The 17836-nt window shown below is 45.3% G+C and overlaps 1 protein-coding gene across 1 annotated transcript in view; it reads left to right on the forward strand.

Annotated features, from left to right (window-relative positions):
• Nucleotides 1-17836, forward strand: part of LOC126531601 (atrial natriuretic peptide receptor 1-like) — a 199702-nt gene that overhangs the window by 54717 nt on the left and 127149 nt on the right. The window contains exons 2-3 of the mRNA XM_050179199.2: nucleotides 13339-13453; nucleotides 17041-17233. Coding sequence (XP_050035156.1) covers nucleotides 13339-13453; nucleotides 17041-17233 — 308 coding nt within the window. The remainder of the gene's footprint in view (nucleotides 1-13338; nucleotides 13454-17040; nucleotides 17234-17836) is intronic.

Raw genomic sequence — 17836 nt, forward strand, 5'->3', positions numbered from 1 at the left:
CGAAACGATGACGCTTACGCCATCGGGACATAGGAGAAGCGCGGTGGGTAAGGGCCGCCTTCTTTGCGTAAACTGGTGATATCTCGGTGTTAGTAATGCACGATCACTGATAAGCGGTAAAAGGCGAGAGAAACGGGTGGTTACAATAAGCAAGAGGCCACGGGTACAGCCGCCTTTATTATTTTGCAAGGCATTCTCAGGAACAACAGAATCGCCGATTCGTGACAGTAGCGGCGCCTCCGATCAGCATGGCAGAGGCACTCAGGCGCGCACGTTTAGCGTTCTTTCGACACACCTGAAAGAGGCTGTCACGTAGGTGTACCCTACTGCCACCCACGAAATATCCCCGGAATACGGCGAACATCTTAAATAGTTCGGCGCGTAAGCACCGGCCGGGCAATTTAGCTCCCTGGCCCCGCACTAACTCGAAGAACCCACGAATTTGCAGGAAAAATGCTTATTTCGCAAAGCATACGAGCTCTTTCCTAGTTTCCGCATTCCGACAACTCCTGGGCACTTGTGAGCAGATGCATTTTGAGTGCGTTATTCAAATTCCACAGCACATAAGAAGGAGCATTTTTCCGTAAGTAACCACAGATGCAAAATTCACGCTACTGTTACCGACTTTCGCCTTCTGGCATGAGCGCGTGATTCAGCCACTTCCTGTAACAAAAAGAGTAATCTTGTTCAAAGTAACGCGCTTTACACGTTATGTTTTATTTTCTTCTTCTTTCGCCCAACTTTTTTTTTTCAACCCTTCAACGAGAATACACTGGGAACTGTTTGGAAACGATCCCTGCTACGCCACGATGCCTACGAGTCATTCGCACCACCCGTGCTGCATTTTCGTCATCGCTCGACCCAAATTAGAATAGAGAAAGGGAAAGATTTCTAAGAATTTCTATTCCTTTTCTAGCTGCAGGCGAGAGTTCTTTCGTCTGCTCTTACACATTTTATTCATAACTGTAAGCACACGTGGCTCAGTCGCCGCCACGTATGAGGAAAAGAAAAGTAATGAGAAATTGTGGCAAAATCAACTATTCTTTGAATGCGCACATTGAGAAATCATGCTCATCCCTTCACTTTCTTGGTTTTGTTTGGATGCTTTCCTTGTGTTTTCGTTTTGTATAGGTTGCTTTTCGCTAGCGTGATCCGAGGTCACGCAAAAAATGCGTATTTTCGCCTTAGGTTCAGCGAATATACGTTATACTGCTTGGTGTATAGTGGTGGAGTGCCGTGGCTGATGTTTGAGACGCCCAACGGGAAAATAAAGCATATTGTACTAAAAATTATTTCAGCGATGACCTTTTCCCATATGTGCACACGCTCTCGTGTCAGCTTGCTTGCTCTCAACAGTTACTTGGAAGTGCTTTTGGGTCCCACGTGAATCGACGTCGAGCAACAACGGGAATACACCAATGCGTGCGCTTTGCTTAGCTAGTACTGGGCATCACGCAGAGATTGTGGAGTCTGCTTTGACAAAGAAAGTCTCAAATTTACTGAGTATGCGCGGAAACGAATTCCCAGTAGCCAATATCCCACTGTACGTTCCTAATTTAGGCACAATACCAATGCCGCTAACCCATTCACCAATCGGTAGTCTGGTGTAGGTGTAGCATTCTATTCCAGATGAACCACAAAAGGTCATGCGTCGCACGAAGGAAGAACGCACTTGCACCGCAATGGAACAATCAACACTCACATAATCTGACATGTTTAGTTAATTAGTCTTGACGAAACTCAAAAGCACCGTCGTTGCGTACAGTACGCTCAAAGTGCTGCGCCATTACCCAAGTCCGTGCCGGAGGCAGACAGAGCTAATGAGTCTATCAACTCCTATAACATGCAGTCAGCGGGACTTTTCAGTCGGCAGTTCTATTCTTTGGAAAAATAACCCACGATATTTTGTTGGATCTAAAGCAAATGTCTACAGATATCAACAAACGTCAATACAAATACAAGACAATATTTGTAACAACTCTCGTAAGGGATATAACATGCACGTGAAAAAAACGTAAAAAATAAAACTTACAGAAGCACTACTCTAAATTTTGCGTTATTTTGTCGTAATATATCTGGCTGGCGCCGACTGCAATACATATAAAGCAGTTCACATAACTCAGTGCAAGAGGCTTCAACCTCATCGGGTGCTGACAGAAGCAGAACATTGGACAAAACTTGTTTGCCTGCTTTTCAGTGCTTTGTGATCACCTCAACAGACACGCGGGGGCTAGGACAAGATGCATAACTTTGTTTCATTGCGATAGTAGTTACATGAACACTGCGTGCCCATTTTTCCGTCGGTGTCGCCATGACGTTTCGTATAAAGTCCAAGGGCGATAACACCGTCGTGGCACGCCGTGTGCTGTATGCGCGAGTGAAAGCTTTGCGAGGGTCAGCGCGCGCAAAAGAGGAAAGTGGGGAGTAATCGCGCCGTCTTCCGTCTAGCGGGGAGGGCAGGCAAGGAGGGGGGCGGTCCGTTCTACTCCGGTGCCCGCTGCGTACAGCGCGGACCGCTGGTGCCCATATCTTGAAAGCGATCTGCGATGTGTACAAAGGGCGCCGAGTGCTGGTAGCTTCGTAGGCGCTGTGCTTTCGGCGTTTAGTTCGCGTTGAAGCGAAACGCAGCACGAAGGTCAATTCACTCGGGGCTGTTGCCGCGCTTTTTTACTCCAGCGTTTTGACGTCGAAATTCGGCGGTCATCAAGTGAGACGTGTTCACATTTGCCTGCACGTGTGACACCATGCTTGTTAATTCAGTTTGTAAGCGAATGTTTACAGCCGATAAATCTACAATCCTTACTTCTTACTTTGTGTAGCTGTCTACTAATTTGCTATCGCAAAAGAAGAGCTGTGTGGAAAAAAAAATGAAGATTGGTTTGTGACGGTGTTTTGGCTCAGTTGATACGAGATATCTGCAAAATAAATCCATAATTGGTCAAGTTAACTCCTGTAATCTTCGTAATAGGGTAATACTAGATGATTGGGAGCGATGGGTAGACATACATAAGCTAGCTAAATAAGTAAGCAAAAGCGAAGTAGCAGCCAAGCCAAAGAATGCTTACACATTAGTAGACAAATCTCAGAATTTCTGTAGCATTTCATTTTTCTTGCAGGCGTTATATCAAGGCATCTATTCCTGAACGCAAACCATGGCAGTGTATAGTGAACTAGCGTTCGGGGACTTGCAAGTGGAAACTTTTAACAGAGAATAAGCCCTCGAATGAGGACACAAGTGATGATTCATGTTGCGAAAACAAGTTCAGCCGCATGAACTTCACAGAAGAAACGGGATAACTGCGATCTCAATATCTATAAAACTTATCCATTTCTTTTTTCGATACGAGGACATTTAGCAGAATGGTTAGACGTCCGGCTTCGTATCATGAATTGCACCACATTTCCCGGTCACTTCGCGACGAGTTCATTTCGCGGTGTCAAAACGGTCGCGTCGCAATGAGCGAATCACTTTCACCGCAGAGCAGGGATTTGTTAATCAGCACGAACGCTTCATTTAAGAGAGCTCTGTCTGCCGCACGTGGCGAACACAGCCGCGTCTCTGCTGGTCTTCGTAAGTTCGTTGCGGCGGTCGCGCTGCAGCTAATCTCTGGGTTGGGTCGAAAATCGGTCTGCAGCAGTCGGCGGCGCCTGAAAAGCGTTTCTCGCACGAGGCGCGATGCAGCCTTAAGGCTTGCCCGGATCAAAGGGAGACCGCACAAATCCGCAATTTCACCACGGATACCTTTCATGCTCGACGGTATATAGCCGGACTCCGGCCACACGTTCTTTTGATGGCACGCTGCTCGGACAGTGGTGGGTGTCCTTGTCAGGCGCCTGCGGGGCCGGGGGATCGCTTTGAAAGCCGATGTAGCGCGCATAGAGAAGGAAACCGTTGGACGGATTCTGCGGCATTTCTTTTGAAATGTCTCCCGGGGGCCGTGCGACTGTGAACGATGACCACCGAAACACGTGTCTTGCGGTATACTTACAATAAAGCCAGAATGTCACGGGACCTTTCTTGAGATGAGATAGGCTGCTGCTTTCTTTGCTGCCCGCTCTCTCGCGAGTGCTCTCTAATAGCTAGTGTGCCGTTCTGTACAAAGATGTCCGGACAACAATATACAGCTCGCATAGCCGCATGAGCGGAGCGTCGAAACATACCGCTGGATTAAATTACACAGGCTAATGCATATATGTTTAAACAGCGATATTGCTACGTCGCATGGTAGAGAAATTCTCTTTATAGGCAACCGTGGCGTCGGATTTCGGGCTGTCTGTTGTATTCAGATTACCTCGCCGTTCTGTGAACACAACAATCACGAACTAGTAGTTCTCGTTATCCTTTACTTTTAACGAAGCAACTAGCGGCATTTATTTTTCTTTCTCACAAGGGACAAACCACCAAATATTTGGGCTTTATTGATTCTGTTCTTGCGACAGCACTGTGCGACGGTAGGAACAATTCGCAATGATTGTGTGATGGGCTTATATAGAATAAGCAAAAAAAGAGCTTATTCCTAAATTTCGACATGTTCAACGAAAAAAAGTAAGAAAGGAATTATTGCCAAACATGCAAGCTTTGCTCTAGGCAGGGTTTACAGACATTTCGTTAAAAGGAACTGCGATTGTGCGTTATAGTTTTGCATACTTCTACGTATGTAATGTCAGCATTTTCATCTCTAGTTCGTGACAAAGAAAAGTGCACAAACGTGCTAAACAATAAACACAACTAAGAAGGGAAGCTACAAATAAACGTGTTGAAAATCTGCCACAGAAAACTGCCTATAGCAAACAACAAAGAAGAGCGACCAAGCATGAATAATCTGGCACACGCAACTTTGAAATGAACAAAAAGCTCAAGTCAACACGTACAAGCCAGCACGTTCTACTCCATTGAAGACATAAACAAAAAGAGCGTCCTTGTTTTGGATACCGTCACACAACGTTGTCGAATAAACGCTTTATTATTTTCTTTTTCAGAACTAACAGAATTCTAGTCAACTGATCAAACGAGAGCTGCATCCACATCTTTTATGGCGAAGTGTGCTCTGTTACCTATGTATATAAATTTAATTTTTTTGGTAAAGTAATTACTCTTAGATATACCGATATTGTGCGGCATCTCCTACTAAGAGAAGCTCTCCAACTTCATCGCTGAAAAAGAAATGAGCGGCATTTATTTGGGCGAAATACCTACAACCTTACGTAATTTCGTAGGTAACGCCTACATAAAAAATTCGTTCGCTCTGAGCGTGCTTTCTGACCTCATAATTTATAAGGACAACATATCTAAGAAAATCTATGTGTCGACTCACCGCTCATGTATCTATAGAATTACAGACATAAACTACAATCGTTGAAGTCGGTTATGACGTTCGCCTCCAGACACGTTTTCAACCTCCAAAATGACATAATTTTGTACTATGCGATGCGACCCTGTTCGTCGTGGGGGGCATATTGCACGTCCAAATGCCTAATGCAACCTAACCTAACCAAACCAACAACCATTTCCGTTCTATTGCCCATGAGTTCTTCCAAATACATTGCACGCGAGAAAGGTTGCTTCAAAAAATCGGGCGCCGAAACGTTCTGGCACTGATACTCGATTTTTACACCCTGAGAGGGCGTATGCTTTGCTGTTAAGTGATTAATCTGAATCCCGCAACTATTAACGCCATTACTGAGAAGACTGTCGTAAACTTGTAGCATCAAAGGGTAATCGAGGCGCCCGCGATAAACTGCATCTCCACGAATGGCTAAAATGACTCCGCGGGTCTGCAGTGAGCGAGAAGCCTCCGAATTTACAACCATGACGCTAGCAAAAACGCATACTTCCCGATAAATGAAAGACCGAAATAAAGAAACAACAGCTGGGTGCCAAAAATAAAATCGCCTGTCGGGAGCCTTCGTGTCGCAAAGCGTGGTGACGCGATGACTAGGAACAACTTCAACCGAGAATGTCAGAAAACACTCTGATGTTTTGTTTTGAGCGTCTGTGTTTCTCTTCGAAAACATGTCACGTTCCGGTGAACCCTTTTAACTGAATTAAATGGGCGAAAACTCTGCTCAAGCTTTCTTTGTTTCTCTTTGCTGCAGCGCTACGCATTGGAACTGTTTTTCCAATTACGTTTTCTAAGATGTAACATGTGTGCTGAGGAGTGCCTAATTGAGTGCATAAAGATATCCTATTGTTTTCTGTTCCCGCTTTGGGATTGGATTCCCTGTTAGGCCCTTCGGTTCACATCGTATGATATCAAAGAACACAGTCGCGAAGGGACCCACCAAAAGCAATACCGTAGTTAAAACTGCCCATTCAAAACCTAGTGGGAGAAGTAGAAAATTAACATTCATCTTTACTTTGGGAGGTTACGTCCATTTCCCGAACTGAAATTGGTGCGAACAGTTTTACTGCTGATATCTTTAAGAGTGGTCATTAGATATCTTTTGTTGATGTCGAAATTGTCGTAACATTTGCACCAGTCAAGTTTATGGTTACTGCTACATAGGAATGATGAAACCCCTAAGCACAGCAATATATCGTAAGCAAATCTAATGCGCCTACAATTAACGCTTGAATAGAAGGGAACAATCAAACGAAATGACACGTGGTCCTGAACTAAGTACTCTGTCGAACATATGCACACTAAAAATGGAGCTGAAGCTGAATACTGGCATGCTAGACCTAGAGCTACAAGTGAAAAGGCTGATTTTTAGCTTACCTTACACTAAGAATGTCGAAAGGTAATGACTCTCAATCACGAGAGGCATAGCAGTTATATCTACTGAAGTGTAGGCTTTACGCTGTTACAGCTTCCAGAAACAGCACAGCGCGTCACAAACCTACGTTCAGGAGCATTAAAAGCGTCAACACGAAAGCTACCATACCTTTAGCTCCAGTTTTGGGGAGAGCACAAATTATCAGTCTGATTGGCTGGCGGAGAGAGAGGCCGACTTCAATGAGAAGCTGGAGTTAGCTTGATTGATGGCCTGGCGATCGAGTCTAGCTCCCGGTACAGCCCGACAAGCGCGAGCTTCACTTTAAAGTTGAACCCGGCTATAAATAGCACGTACGGAAGGAGTAATACGACGCAGGTGGGGAACTTGCGAATTTTCCAGAATGACCTGAATATTTGTTGAATGCTTCTTCTTTTCACACTGAAAGACAGACAATAGGTAAAAGACAAGGTTGGTTGCTGAAAAGCTTACTGTAAGTTAATACATGCATGTGCTATTGAGCATCAAGATCGAGTAAGCAACAAATGAGCACGAAAAAAGAAAAGAGAATGCTATGAACCACTATCTAAAGAAAAAGAATAGCTTAGAGGACACCATCGTTTTCTCCATCTGAACACAATTCGCAGGCTCCCACGGGCATCGGGATTAAAACAGTCTTTTTACCCGCGCACGCAGCGCAGTCCCACGAAAGCTTACTTGCTCCAGGCCACGAAAACGGCGGCCTTCATATACTTTTCTTTCTTTCTTCCATATTTTTTTTTGCAACAGGTATCACGTTCACAACAAGAGCAACTAATGCGGTTGGCCACACGTCGGCTCACCGAAACTAATCTTTTCTCCATTCCGCGAAGCTTGGCTTATTTTAAAAATCGTAGGGGGAGTGTGCTAGCTTGAGCAGGTTGCTGAGCCTCTTGCTCGTCGACAAAGAAAAAAAAAGAAAAAAAAAGGAAATGCATACAAGATAACTGCCAAACCATTTCGCTCAGACTAAGGCGATCCTCTCATCATTGGCTTCCACCGCATAACGGACAACCTCATTACCTACCTACGTTGAGGGCGGGGCAGTTCCTTTGAATAATAGAAAGCTACTGTTCTTAAAAGTGCACCAGTCTTAGTGAACGGTAGGATTCTACTGTGCCTCCTCTTGCGGGAACGCACTGTTCATTTTCTCTTTCCTTTTCTTTCTATTCCATTTTGACTTACTCCCTTGTAGGATAGCAAACCGGATAATCGTGTTCTCGACTTCCTTTCTCTCTCGCGGTGCAGCATTTTCTTAATTTCTCCGAAGAACGCTTGCTTAACGGTGGTTGTGACACGATGCTTAGTAACACGATGGCTGGAGGTTACCAAGCGGCCCCATCATCAACGGTGGCGCAAGCCTCGTTGCCGCAACTCCTCTCAGCTTTCGCTTCCGTACCTCTCACTGTACTGAAAAGCACCCGGCTGTTCGGCTGGCTCAAGATAGCTCAGACTTATATTCACAGTGCCTCAGAAATCGGCCCGATCGATTTCGGAAGATCGCAGCAGCCATCCGAAAATAGTAGTAGCATCCACCACGCAACATAGAAATAAGCCAAGGATGTTACACATTGCGCTTTTTAATCCAATCTTTGTACATAGAGGTAATAAACCGTTTATCAGAGATTTGCTAGGAGTCGCCTACATGCCTCGAATTTTCTTGTACTACTCATCGAAGAATATAGCTTTTTTTGCAACTGAAAATTGTTCCCTTAATTGCAAAACAAGTTGAATCAATTCTCATTACACCAAGTTTACATGATTATATCACATCAAGAGCACTATAGCGTCGTTAACAAGTACACACAGTATCCGCCTTGCCATTTATTCACTTCACCGTAGAACATCATGCATTTCTCACGAGAGAAACAATTGTATTTTTGGGCACAGTTCCTGCAAAACCTTCGCATTATGAATGATATACGTAAAGCTTATGGAACTAGCAGCTTATAAATGTGTTACAGTCCGTTGGACTGTAGGGAACACAGTAGTCCTGCAAACGTCCCGGCGTTTCAGTAGCTCCCTATTTTTTTAATTACCCTAACAGCTTCTCTCACGCCTTGCCTTCGGTCTCTGTCCCAGCGGAACGTCAAGAGAATCCCCTTATCTTTTCAGAAACAGGCCTGCGCTAAAAAGAAAAAGTGGAGAAAGACGACGGGAAGAGTGGAGGGGAGGGACGGGAGCAGGGGTCCCCAAAAGCACGTACAAGCAGCTAAAGAAAGCTGGGTCCCGTAAGAGTCCCGTCTCAAGAAAAAAAAAAGGAAAGAAAATCGAATGAGAGGGCGAAGACGAGAGGAGGGGGTCTCGAATAGCGTGGTCGACTGTTGCACTACTGGCGAGTATTGTTTCATGGCCGTATAGTGGGAGAGGGGGAGGGTGCGTGAATTGGCACGATGGGATAAAGGGCATGTGCCTTCTGAGGCGCAGCCACGCGCGGATTTCGTTCTTGCTTTGCGACCATTCCGAATCCGCACGGCAACCGAAGAAGGAGAAACTGGATTTACGAGCCGTGAACTGTTCCCTTACGGCCGGAGTATTGGGGAGGCGAAGGGGTCACGTGTGCAGTGATGGCTTCTTCCCGCGCAGGCGCTCCCGTTCTTTGTGGCTTCCACCTTGCCAGCAGTTTTCCTCCGTCTCCTATACATTTGAATTGCGCTTCTTGAGCTTTATTTTTTTATATATATTTCTTCCGTCTCTCAGAAACTATTGAAAGCCATGGGCTGCATTGATGTTTCGACGAGAGCGCCACCCGCACCACACCTTCCCGCTCTCTTTCTCAATATCTTCTTCCTTTCCTTACCTCCTTCATTTCACAGCCGAACCAAAGCCCAAGTCAAATGCCTGCACCCATTGTAGGATCGCAAATTCTGCGCCTCTCCCCCGGGGAGCATGATCGTCGAAAGCAACGCGCACTATTGAAAGCGAAATGTGATGCGAGGGAGCATGTATTGGCATTTGACAAATGGTTTTCGGGGGCGCTCGCCACAGTCGCCTCCTTCGTTTCGCTTGATATTCTACGTTAGAAGCAAAACAAATAGTGCACATACACATTGGGGGAATTGCAATTGCGCGCTTTTGGAAGCAATTGTACCCTGTCGGAATGCGCAATGGCTCCCAAAATGCAAAAAGCGAAGCCGTATGCAGAAATGGGGCAATGCTTCTGCAAAGAGGCGACGTAACGAAAAATAAAGCCCTTCAGAGGACGAACCGTTTACGGCGTCTTCTGCATCCTTGAAGTCGGTGCATGCTTTCACTTTGTACGAGATACTTTTCGTTAAAGAAAAAAAGAATATGGACTAATGGACGTGAATGTGCTGTAATCTGTTGTACGTTTCTGCTACTCTCGCACTATGATAAAGTGTGTTTTTCTGAGACGGAGAAAAATTAAAGAGGGGGTAGGTTAACCATGATAGAACTTGGTTGGCTGATCTACGCGTGGGGAATGACCAAAAGGAAATCTAGTCCTGTAGATCCAGTATGGTGTTTCAAATAAGCACAATTAAAGAGAGGGGGGGCAGAGAAGCATTTGGAACTATTGCACACCGTCGTGAGGAAAGGCTTAATATTTTCTTAGATGTAGCTGACTTAATCGCCTTGAGTAAGTTGCATGTGATGATTATTCTAAAGCAAAAGCTCTAGTAACAGTGTAGCAAGCTTTCTAGTTAAACTACCTCGGTAGCACTTAGCCCAACCGTCGTGCTTACAAGTATCACGTACCAAGCGAAAGCATGCACCGACTTCAAGCATGCATACAAACCACGCTGATGTTTTGAGCCGTTATGAACATACAGGGCCCTATAACGTAGTTGAGTTGAGTTGAGTTGTTGTAGGCTACTGGTGGGATTAGCCTTGCAGTTGATGCCGGCAATTGCTCCACCGTAGCGACACTTAAAATAAATAAATCACATAATCAGACACAGACCTCACAATTACAAATGGTCACTCCTCAGTTCACCAAGTGGAGGCCAAATCCGTATCCTGTAGGTAATTTAAAAGAAGGCGAGAGATTTCCTTCCTACACAACCGGTTCCCGCGCGGGAAAACAATGTCCTGAAGAGAACTGTCACGAACTCCTGTCTTCTTGAGGGACCCGAATAACACCCTCCTTTCCGCGTTATACACAGTACAGCACATTAGGTAATGTTCTATGTCACCGCACACACCACACGTTGAACATAATGGTGATAACGCCAGGCCAGTCTCATACATCCACGCAGGTGTACGAGCAGAGCCCGTGCGAATGCGGAGCAGTAAGGTGGCTTCGTTTCTTTTGAGACCCTTGATCACACATGGCTTGTGAGGTGCGCTCCACAAAGAACTGAAGTGGCACAACACCGCTTCGGTGAAGAGTCTGTTGTCCTCTTGAGGCACTCTTCTCAATGGACTATTCCAATATGTTTTTATTCCAATCTCTTGACGTCAAATTTACATAACCGCCGACGCTTCCATCGGGCGGTCACCCACAGGGTTGCCTGAACAGACTAATCAAACGTTCTCCTCGTTCATACGAGGTCACTTTTGTTTGCTTGAAAAACGAATAACATTGCCTACACTGAGCGGCTTGTTTTATCTAATTGGCTGACAAGAGGCGAGGAGCACGCTCAAGTGGAGAGGGATTCGATGGGTACGAGTCACTGCATAGAAAACGGATAACCGGATGACGAGGGTGGTGCCGGCGTCTGCGATTGGTCCGCTTTCCCTTACTTGGCTTGAGGTGGCTGGTCGAAAATTGCGGCGGCATGCAACGGAAAGTTAAGAATACCGCTAAAACAAACAGCAAATAAACAGCAAAGATGAGTTCGCAGAACAAGGTGGTCAACGTGCCGAAAGTGCTCGAAAACGTTACACGGCCCCACAAAAAGTTTTTTTATACGCAAATAAACCCATGATGCTCCCGGCAGGTGCGAGTAGCCAGTGCGTGAGCGATCGGTGGCAGCCATCTTTTATTCCTTTCAAAATGGGCAGCCTGCGGCTATTCAGAAGAAAATTCAGTTTTTTTCGGGATATTAATGCACCTTTAACGTGTACACGTCACTTTGACGCCGTGACTTTTTTTCGGTTTTGTGACCTCGCGTGACAGGCATGTGAAGTGAGTGCAGCCCAAGAACGTTTGACCAATAACCGAGGACTAATGGCGAAAAGGCGTCGAATCAGAAATAACCAGCGTCGAATCAGAAATAACATCATGCATAATCAGTGTCTAAACGTCATATCAGATGGGGAGCTATTGCGCGTTTCGTGACGTCACGTGACAGATAGGTGAAGTGGGGCTGGTTCGAAAAAGTTTTTGACCAATCGCGGAGGGCTGATTGCAGAATTTGAATAGAAAGGTCTAGAATAGTTTTAAGTTATATCACCCATAGTGGGCAGTTCTTTTACCACCCGATCTTGTTGCATTTAGAATATTTATTGCTTATACACTGAACTGCGAATTTAGTCTGCCTTCTTTCTTGAATTCATGTGGCTCCTCGTGTAGATCCTAATGATGTAAAAATTACAGCTAAATTTAGCAATTTTAGCAATTTAATCATAGCTCACTTGCAGAAACAAGGTAAACTCAAACATTTCACAGTGAAGCTGTATATGCCTAAGCGAAAAGCTTGTGGTCCGATCACAGAAGCCCTAGTGCAGGGGTATGAGCCATTGTTTAGGGGGGTTTCTCAACGAGATTTCTCGTTGGGTAGGCATGGAAATGTTACGCATTTAAAACATATACATTTATCTAAACATTACAGGAAATCTGTATGTGCCTAGGCGAAACGTTCGCAGTCCGACCACAGACACCCTCCGCCGGAAGGTGCGGCGCGCCATTGGCTACGCCGATAGTGACGTCGTTTCTATCTCGCAGCAGAGCGCGCACTCTTTCTCCGACTTCGCCATAGCTTCAAAATTGTGTCCCTGTCCTTAAATAAATGAAATGTGCTGCCCCGGTGTGTCACTTGGTAACTACAGTGCATAACCGAGTCACAAACACTATGATTAACTCATTACAAAACACACATGCGTAACATAATTTAGAAATACTTTGATGAACCCGCTGGATTAACACAATGAACCGCTCATCCCACCCCTCCATGATGGTGAATATGCGAAGCCCAATGCGTGGCATTTCAAATAAACACTGTGATAAACACAACCAAACGTGTACGTAACCTCGTTAAGAAACGGAAAGACATAACCAATAATTGAGAAAGAGTTTAATAAATCGTCGAAATGAACCCAGCGATAAACACCGGGGCCGCGCATTTCAGCTTAGCCGGTTAACATCTGTACGGGGTGCATGAGCGTTAATTCAAATTGTTTGACGCACCAAAATATATTTTTTTTTCAAAGTAATAGAAGAAACCCAATGAGTCTCTCACCATGTTAGCCGTTTATTTTTTGCATCTCCCACAATAAGCGTATATATGAGAGTAATAAATAGGCAAAACTGCACGGTACAGCACAATGAGAGTGGATGCCGAGCTAACCAATTATCAAAATTATAATCAGTGATTGATCAAAAGTCGTCACTGACTGATTCCTGTCATGAAACCGTGCCGAAAACTCTACAGATTTCTTGTTCTCGTTTTTTTTCTATCGCAGTTATCTTGATGTGTGCCTCACCGGACACGATAAGGGAGATCATGCTTGCCGCTCTCGAGCTCAACATGGTGGGCAGCGGAGAGTACGTCTTTTTCTCGGTGGAGCTGTTCAGCAGGTAAGAAAAATTCACCAGTAAGTGCAGACGCAGTCTATTTGATCCCTGTTCTTTTCGTGTCTTCGACGGAGTTTAAAAATTCACGAGCGAAAGCAGTGAATCTTGTGCGTGTCTTTTTTATACAATTTCCTAACGCATTGTGGTGCTAAGTACGATATCGTATGTAAATTTTCAGTTGGAGCGGTGTCTTGCCGATACGAAAACGCTCCTGTACTGAGCACTGGAGGCAAGTTGAATGACCCCGGCTGGTGAAATTTAATCAGTCGTCTTTAATTTATGGCCGCGTCTCACATCGCCCTTACGTTGCTTTGGGTTGTTAAAACTCATTCATTATTCCTTTATGTGCCTAAGAGTACTGGTGGCAAGGTTCCTGCTGCAGAACCGCTTACACTTTTTAGGCGTTCGCGTATGGAATGAAGTGCACTAGTTGGAAAGACAACCGACTTCTAAGCGAATGATACAATAAAACATGAACACCAAAGTGAGCTTCCTTGAGCATTTGGTCAACTACCAGCGACAGAATAAGAAGCTCTCCATCCGAGCTTCGACTCCGCTATCCGTGGGTGTTTCTTGCAGGATAGAAAGCAGCGGGCAAGGGTGTCGCGCTATATATGCTCGATTACCTATAGGTAGAGCAGAAACAGCTTTGTGGCCGTTGCGGCAGCGTCATGTTTCAAAATTGCAATAATGTAGAAGCTAGTTTGCAGCTTCCGCTACCTTCCTTCAACTTGCGTAGCGTAACACTGCTACAAGTGTGACGAAATTTCATTGATGCTCTTGTCTCGTGTTCTCAGTAAAAAAAAAAAAAACATGTCGACACGTGTAACAGAGAAGGCAATTTTAAACTAGTTGTTTAGGAAATCATATTTAACATGTACTTTCTCAGAAGTATTCTTTTACTACGGGTGGACGAGGATTGATTGCTTTTAATAAATCAGGCCATCGTAGACTGAAGTTTCATGAAAGAATTATGAAAGCACTGTTCAGTTCACATAAAAAGACGTACGCCAACCTTCCAAGCGCTTATGAACCATGAAAGAAAACCTCACCACGCACTTGCGCGTTCGGCAGCACTAAGACATTTCAGGAGAGGTGCGACTCGTTTCTCTCCGAAATTTCTCTGTCTAGGGCATCTGCTGATTAAAAACGCAAATGTCCGATGGTTACGATAGTCGCTAATGAAAAATTTGAGCGCAGGTGTATACGTGTTTTCATTTCGCTGTATATTGAGGCAAACGTCCGCGCCTTCGCAGAAGGAGGGGCATTATGAGAACGCTGGCTTGATGAGCGGCATCGGAGCCAGCTGCGGAAGAAGATGACGACGACGACGACGAACGCGCGAGCGCGTTCGCACGAGCGCGTTTGCGCGGTTAGTCTGAGGGGCTGCGACGCTCAACCTAGGAACGGGCACCTAAGAGCTGCGCTCTAAAAGAAAGGAGAAATAAAGCTCAATAAAGAAAGGAACATAGGTTTATTAATGGCTTTATAAGAAATGAAGTAATTGGTACCAAACAGCTTGGAAAAGCTTCTGTTACGGGGCGCTCCGGAACTTGGTTATGGTTGCAATTAGCCACACGGACTAAGGCAGCGACCCCCTCCTTCCACGAACCTCCTGCCGACCGTTGTTCGTGCAGCAGTGCCTATTCGGGCGTGGCCGTCGCCGCTGGGCTGTGGTAAGCGAGCTGCAACGACAGATCGTTCTGATCGCCACAGCTATAACGTAATTGCATTTCGCGCTGATCAGAGCCCTGCCCGGGCCTCTACCACACGGAGAAAATTAGTCTACGTCTTGCATCGAAGAACCGGCAGCCACAGAAAAAAGAAAAAAACAAGACAAGCAAGCAAGGAAATACCGATGGAGAACAAGCGGGCTTTCTATAAGACCGGGCTGCCCAGATTGGATGAGGAGCTCTTCTCGGAGCCGTGGAAATTTATTCGCGGAGGCCACGTGTATGACGCGTTTCTCAATGCCTCCTCGGAGCACAAATATGCGAGGCCAATAGTAGTTTCTGTTTAGCACCAACTCGCGAGAGAGAAGGGGTGGCTCGCTCAGATAACCTAGTTATGAGCGGTGTCCATTACCCGGTATCGCCGTGGCGAGGTGATGTAATATAAGCCATCAGCTTGATAGCCACCAAGTAAACAAACCGTTGTCGTTTATTAAGGTTGCTAGTGCGGAGACATTCGCATCTATAGCCAGGTATCTGGCGTTGATGCGACGAAAGGCTAGAACGAGACCACGTGGTTTTTCATACGCGGCAGTGAGACCAAGCTTCCTCTCTGTTCGCCCAGCGGCAAGGTAAAATACACAATTGTTTTGCTGTGGCGCGTGCTGAATTGCTAGAAAATTGGGACTTACCTAGCTCTTCCTTACCTTGCCGAATAAAACATTCACACTTCTTATTAGGAACCCATCAACTCTTGCTGAACGGCTTTGAGTTTAACTGGATTAGCGTTATGCTTTAAATCTCAAGAAATTACTCCTCCGTTCAATTTTGTTCAAAAGCGTTACGTTTTGGGTGAGTTGGTTGTACATGGTTCTTATTAAACTTTTGCGCGCACAAAGACACAACGTCGAACGCGCTAGTTGTGTGTCCCTTCTTCGTTCGACGTCCTGCCTTGTGCGCGCAAAAGTTTAATAAAAACCAAGTTCAATTTAGGGTTTATCGGAAGCGAAGTTAGTTTTGTTTTTATCAATTTTGAATTGATAAAAAGCACGGTAATATGAATTGTTGGAAATCAGATCAGCATTCGAGGGTGCAGATAAGTGCCTTCCTGCGCGGCGCTGGAAAAAGAAAGAACGATAAATCAACCGGCTTCTTTCTTACGCAGCACGCAAGTGTAACCTTTTTGCTTAAACGTCAGCTAGAAGCACTATGCGAGGCTTCGTGACGGCGCTTTATTCGCACGTTTCCAAGCGTTCTTTTTCCTCAACCCTACCAATAATCACCTGCACAATATTAAAAAATTAAATTATGGGGTTTTACGTGCCAAAACCACTCTCTGATTATGAGACACGCCGTAGTGGAGGACTCCGGAAATTTCGACCACCTGGGGTTCTTTAACGTGCACCCAAATCTAAGTACACGGGAGTTTTCGCATTTCGCCCCCATCGAAATGCGGCCGCCGTGGCCGGGATTCGATCCCGCGACCTTGTGCTCAGCAGCCTAACACCATAGCCACTGAGCAACCACGGCGGGTACCTGCACAACATTGGATGTGTACTTTCACCCAGGGTGTATTTATGCTCGGTTTTCATTCTTGCCTAACTATATTGAATGAAAAATGAATCGAGACAAGTATGTGAACAAAGCGCCGGCAAAATGGTTGAAACCGTTACAATAGCATAAGATATGTTCGAATTTATAGAGAAGAATGAAAGCAAACCTTAGATCGACAGACACACTTTACACAAGTTAACTTTCATTTCATCTTTGCTCCTCTTAAAGGAGCCCGTATCGTTCACATTTAGAGGAGCCTGATGGTTCCACATTTTTAGTGTGAAATCTACGTAATCGGCTTCCAATGTTAAGCTACGCGTGCTTCCCCAAAGTAATCGTCAGGCATTCTCGGGCGTCTGTCCTTAGCCGCAACGACAGCCGCAAGCCCTGGTTCCGCAAGGGCGACCCCGAGGCGAAGAACGCTTTAGCCCAGAAGGCCTACGAGGCGCTGCTCACCGTCATCGCAAGGACACCCGAGACGGAGGACTTCATCAACTTCTCCCAGGAGGTAAAGAAACTGGCCCTGGAAAAGTTCAACTTCTCATTTGGAAACGAAGAGGTACGTCTTCCAATCTGTTACAAGATTCCACCAGCATACGTCATAGAATAAGTATGTATGCATATGGCATGTATGTTTTGTTATATATATATATATATATATATATATATATATATGCAGGTTGTCCCAACTATCATGCACCAATATTTAAATACACGCTAATATGCCACGTAGCTAGACAGAACCAAGGTAATGTTGTTTGCTGTCGCTTGGAGATACTCAGATTACTGCTTGCATTTGGCCAAATTACATGATTTGTCTGATGAATAAATAAACTTCTCAAGTGTTATAATTAGGTGAAAAGCGTCAATGAGAAAATTATAGGGTGACGTGAAAAACTCCCGATACAGCTTTCTGCTGCTCAATATGTGCTACACAAAAGTGTTTTTCCGAGCATGAAAGAAGCCCACGAATACACGCGAAGTGCCTCGAGCGACTAGTCGGCGGCGATTTTGTGTATGCGTGTGCGTGCGTGCGTATGTGTGTGTGTGTGCGTGTGTGTGCGTGTGTATGTGTGTGATATGCATAACTCTGAAGCAAATGTTAAGAAGACCCCTAATCTGGGTAGCCAGTGCTGCTTCTTTAGCGATGCGTGTAGTAGGC

This window comes from Dermacentor andersoni, chromosome 5, assembly GCF_023375885.2.
Source record: "Dermacentor andersoni chromosome 5, qqDerAnde1_hic_scaffold, whole genome shotgun sequence".
NCBI classification, from domain to species: Eukaryota; Metazoa; Arthropoda; class Arachnida; order Ixodida; family Ixodidae; genus Dermacentor; species Dermacentor andersoni.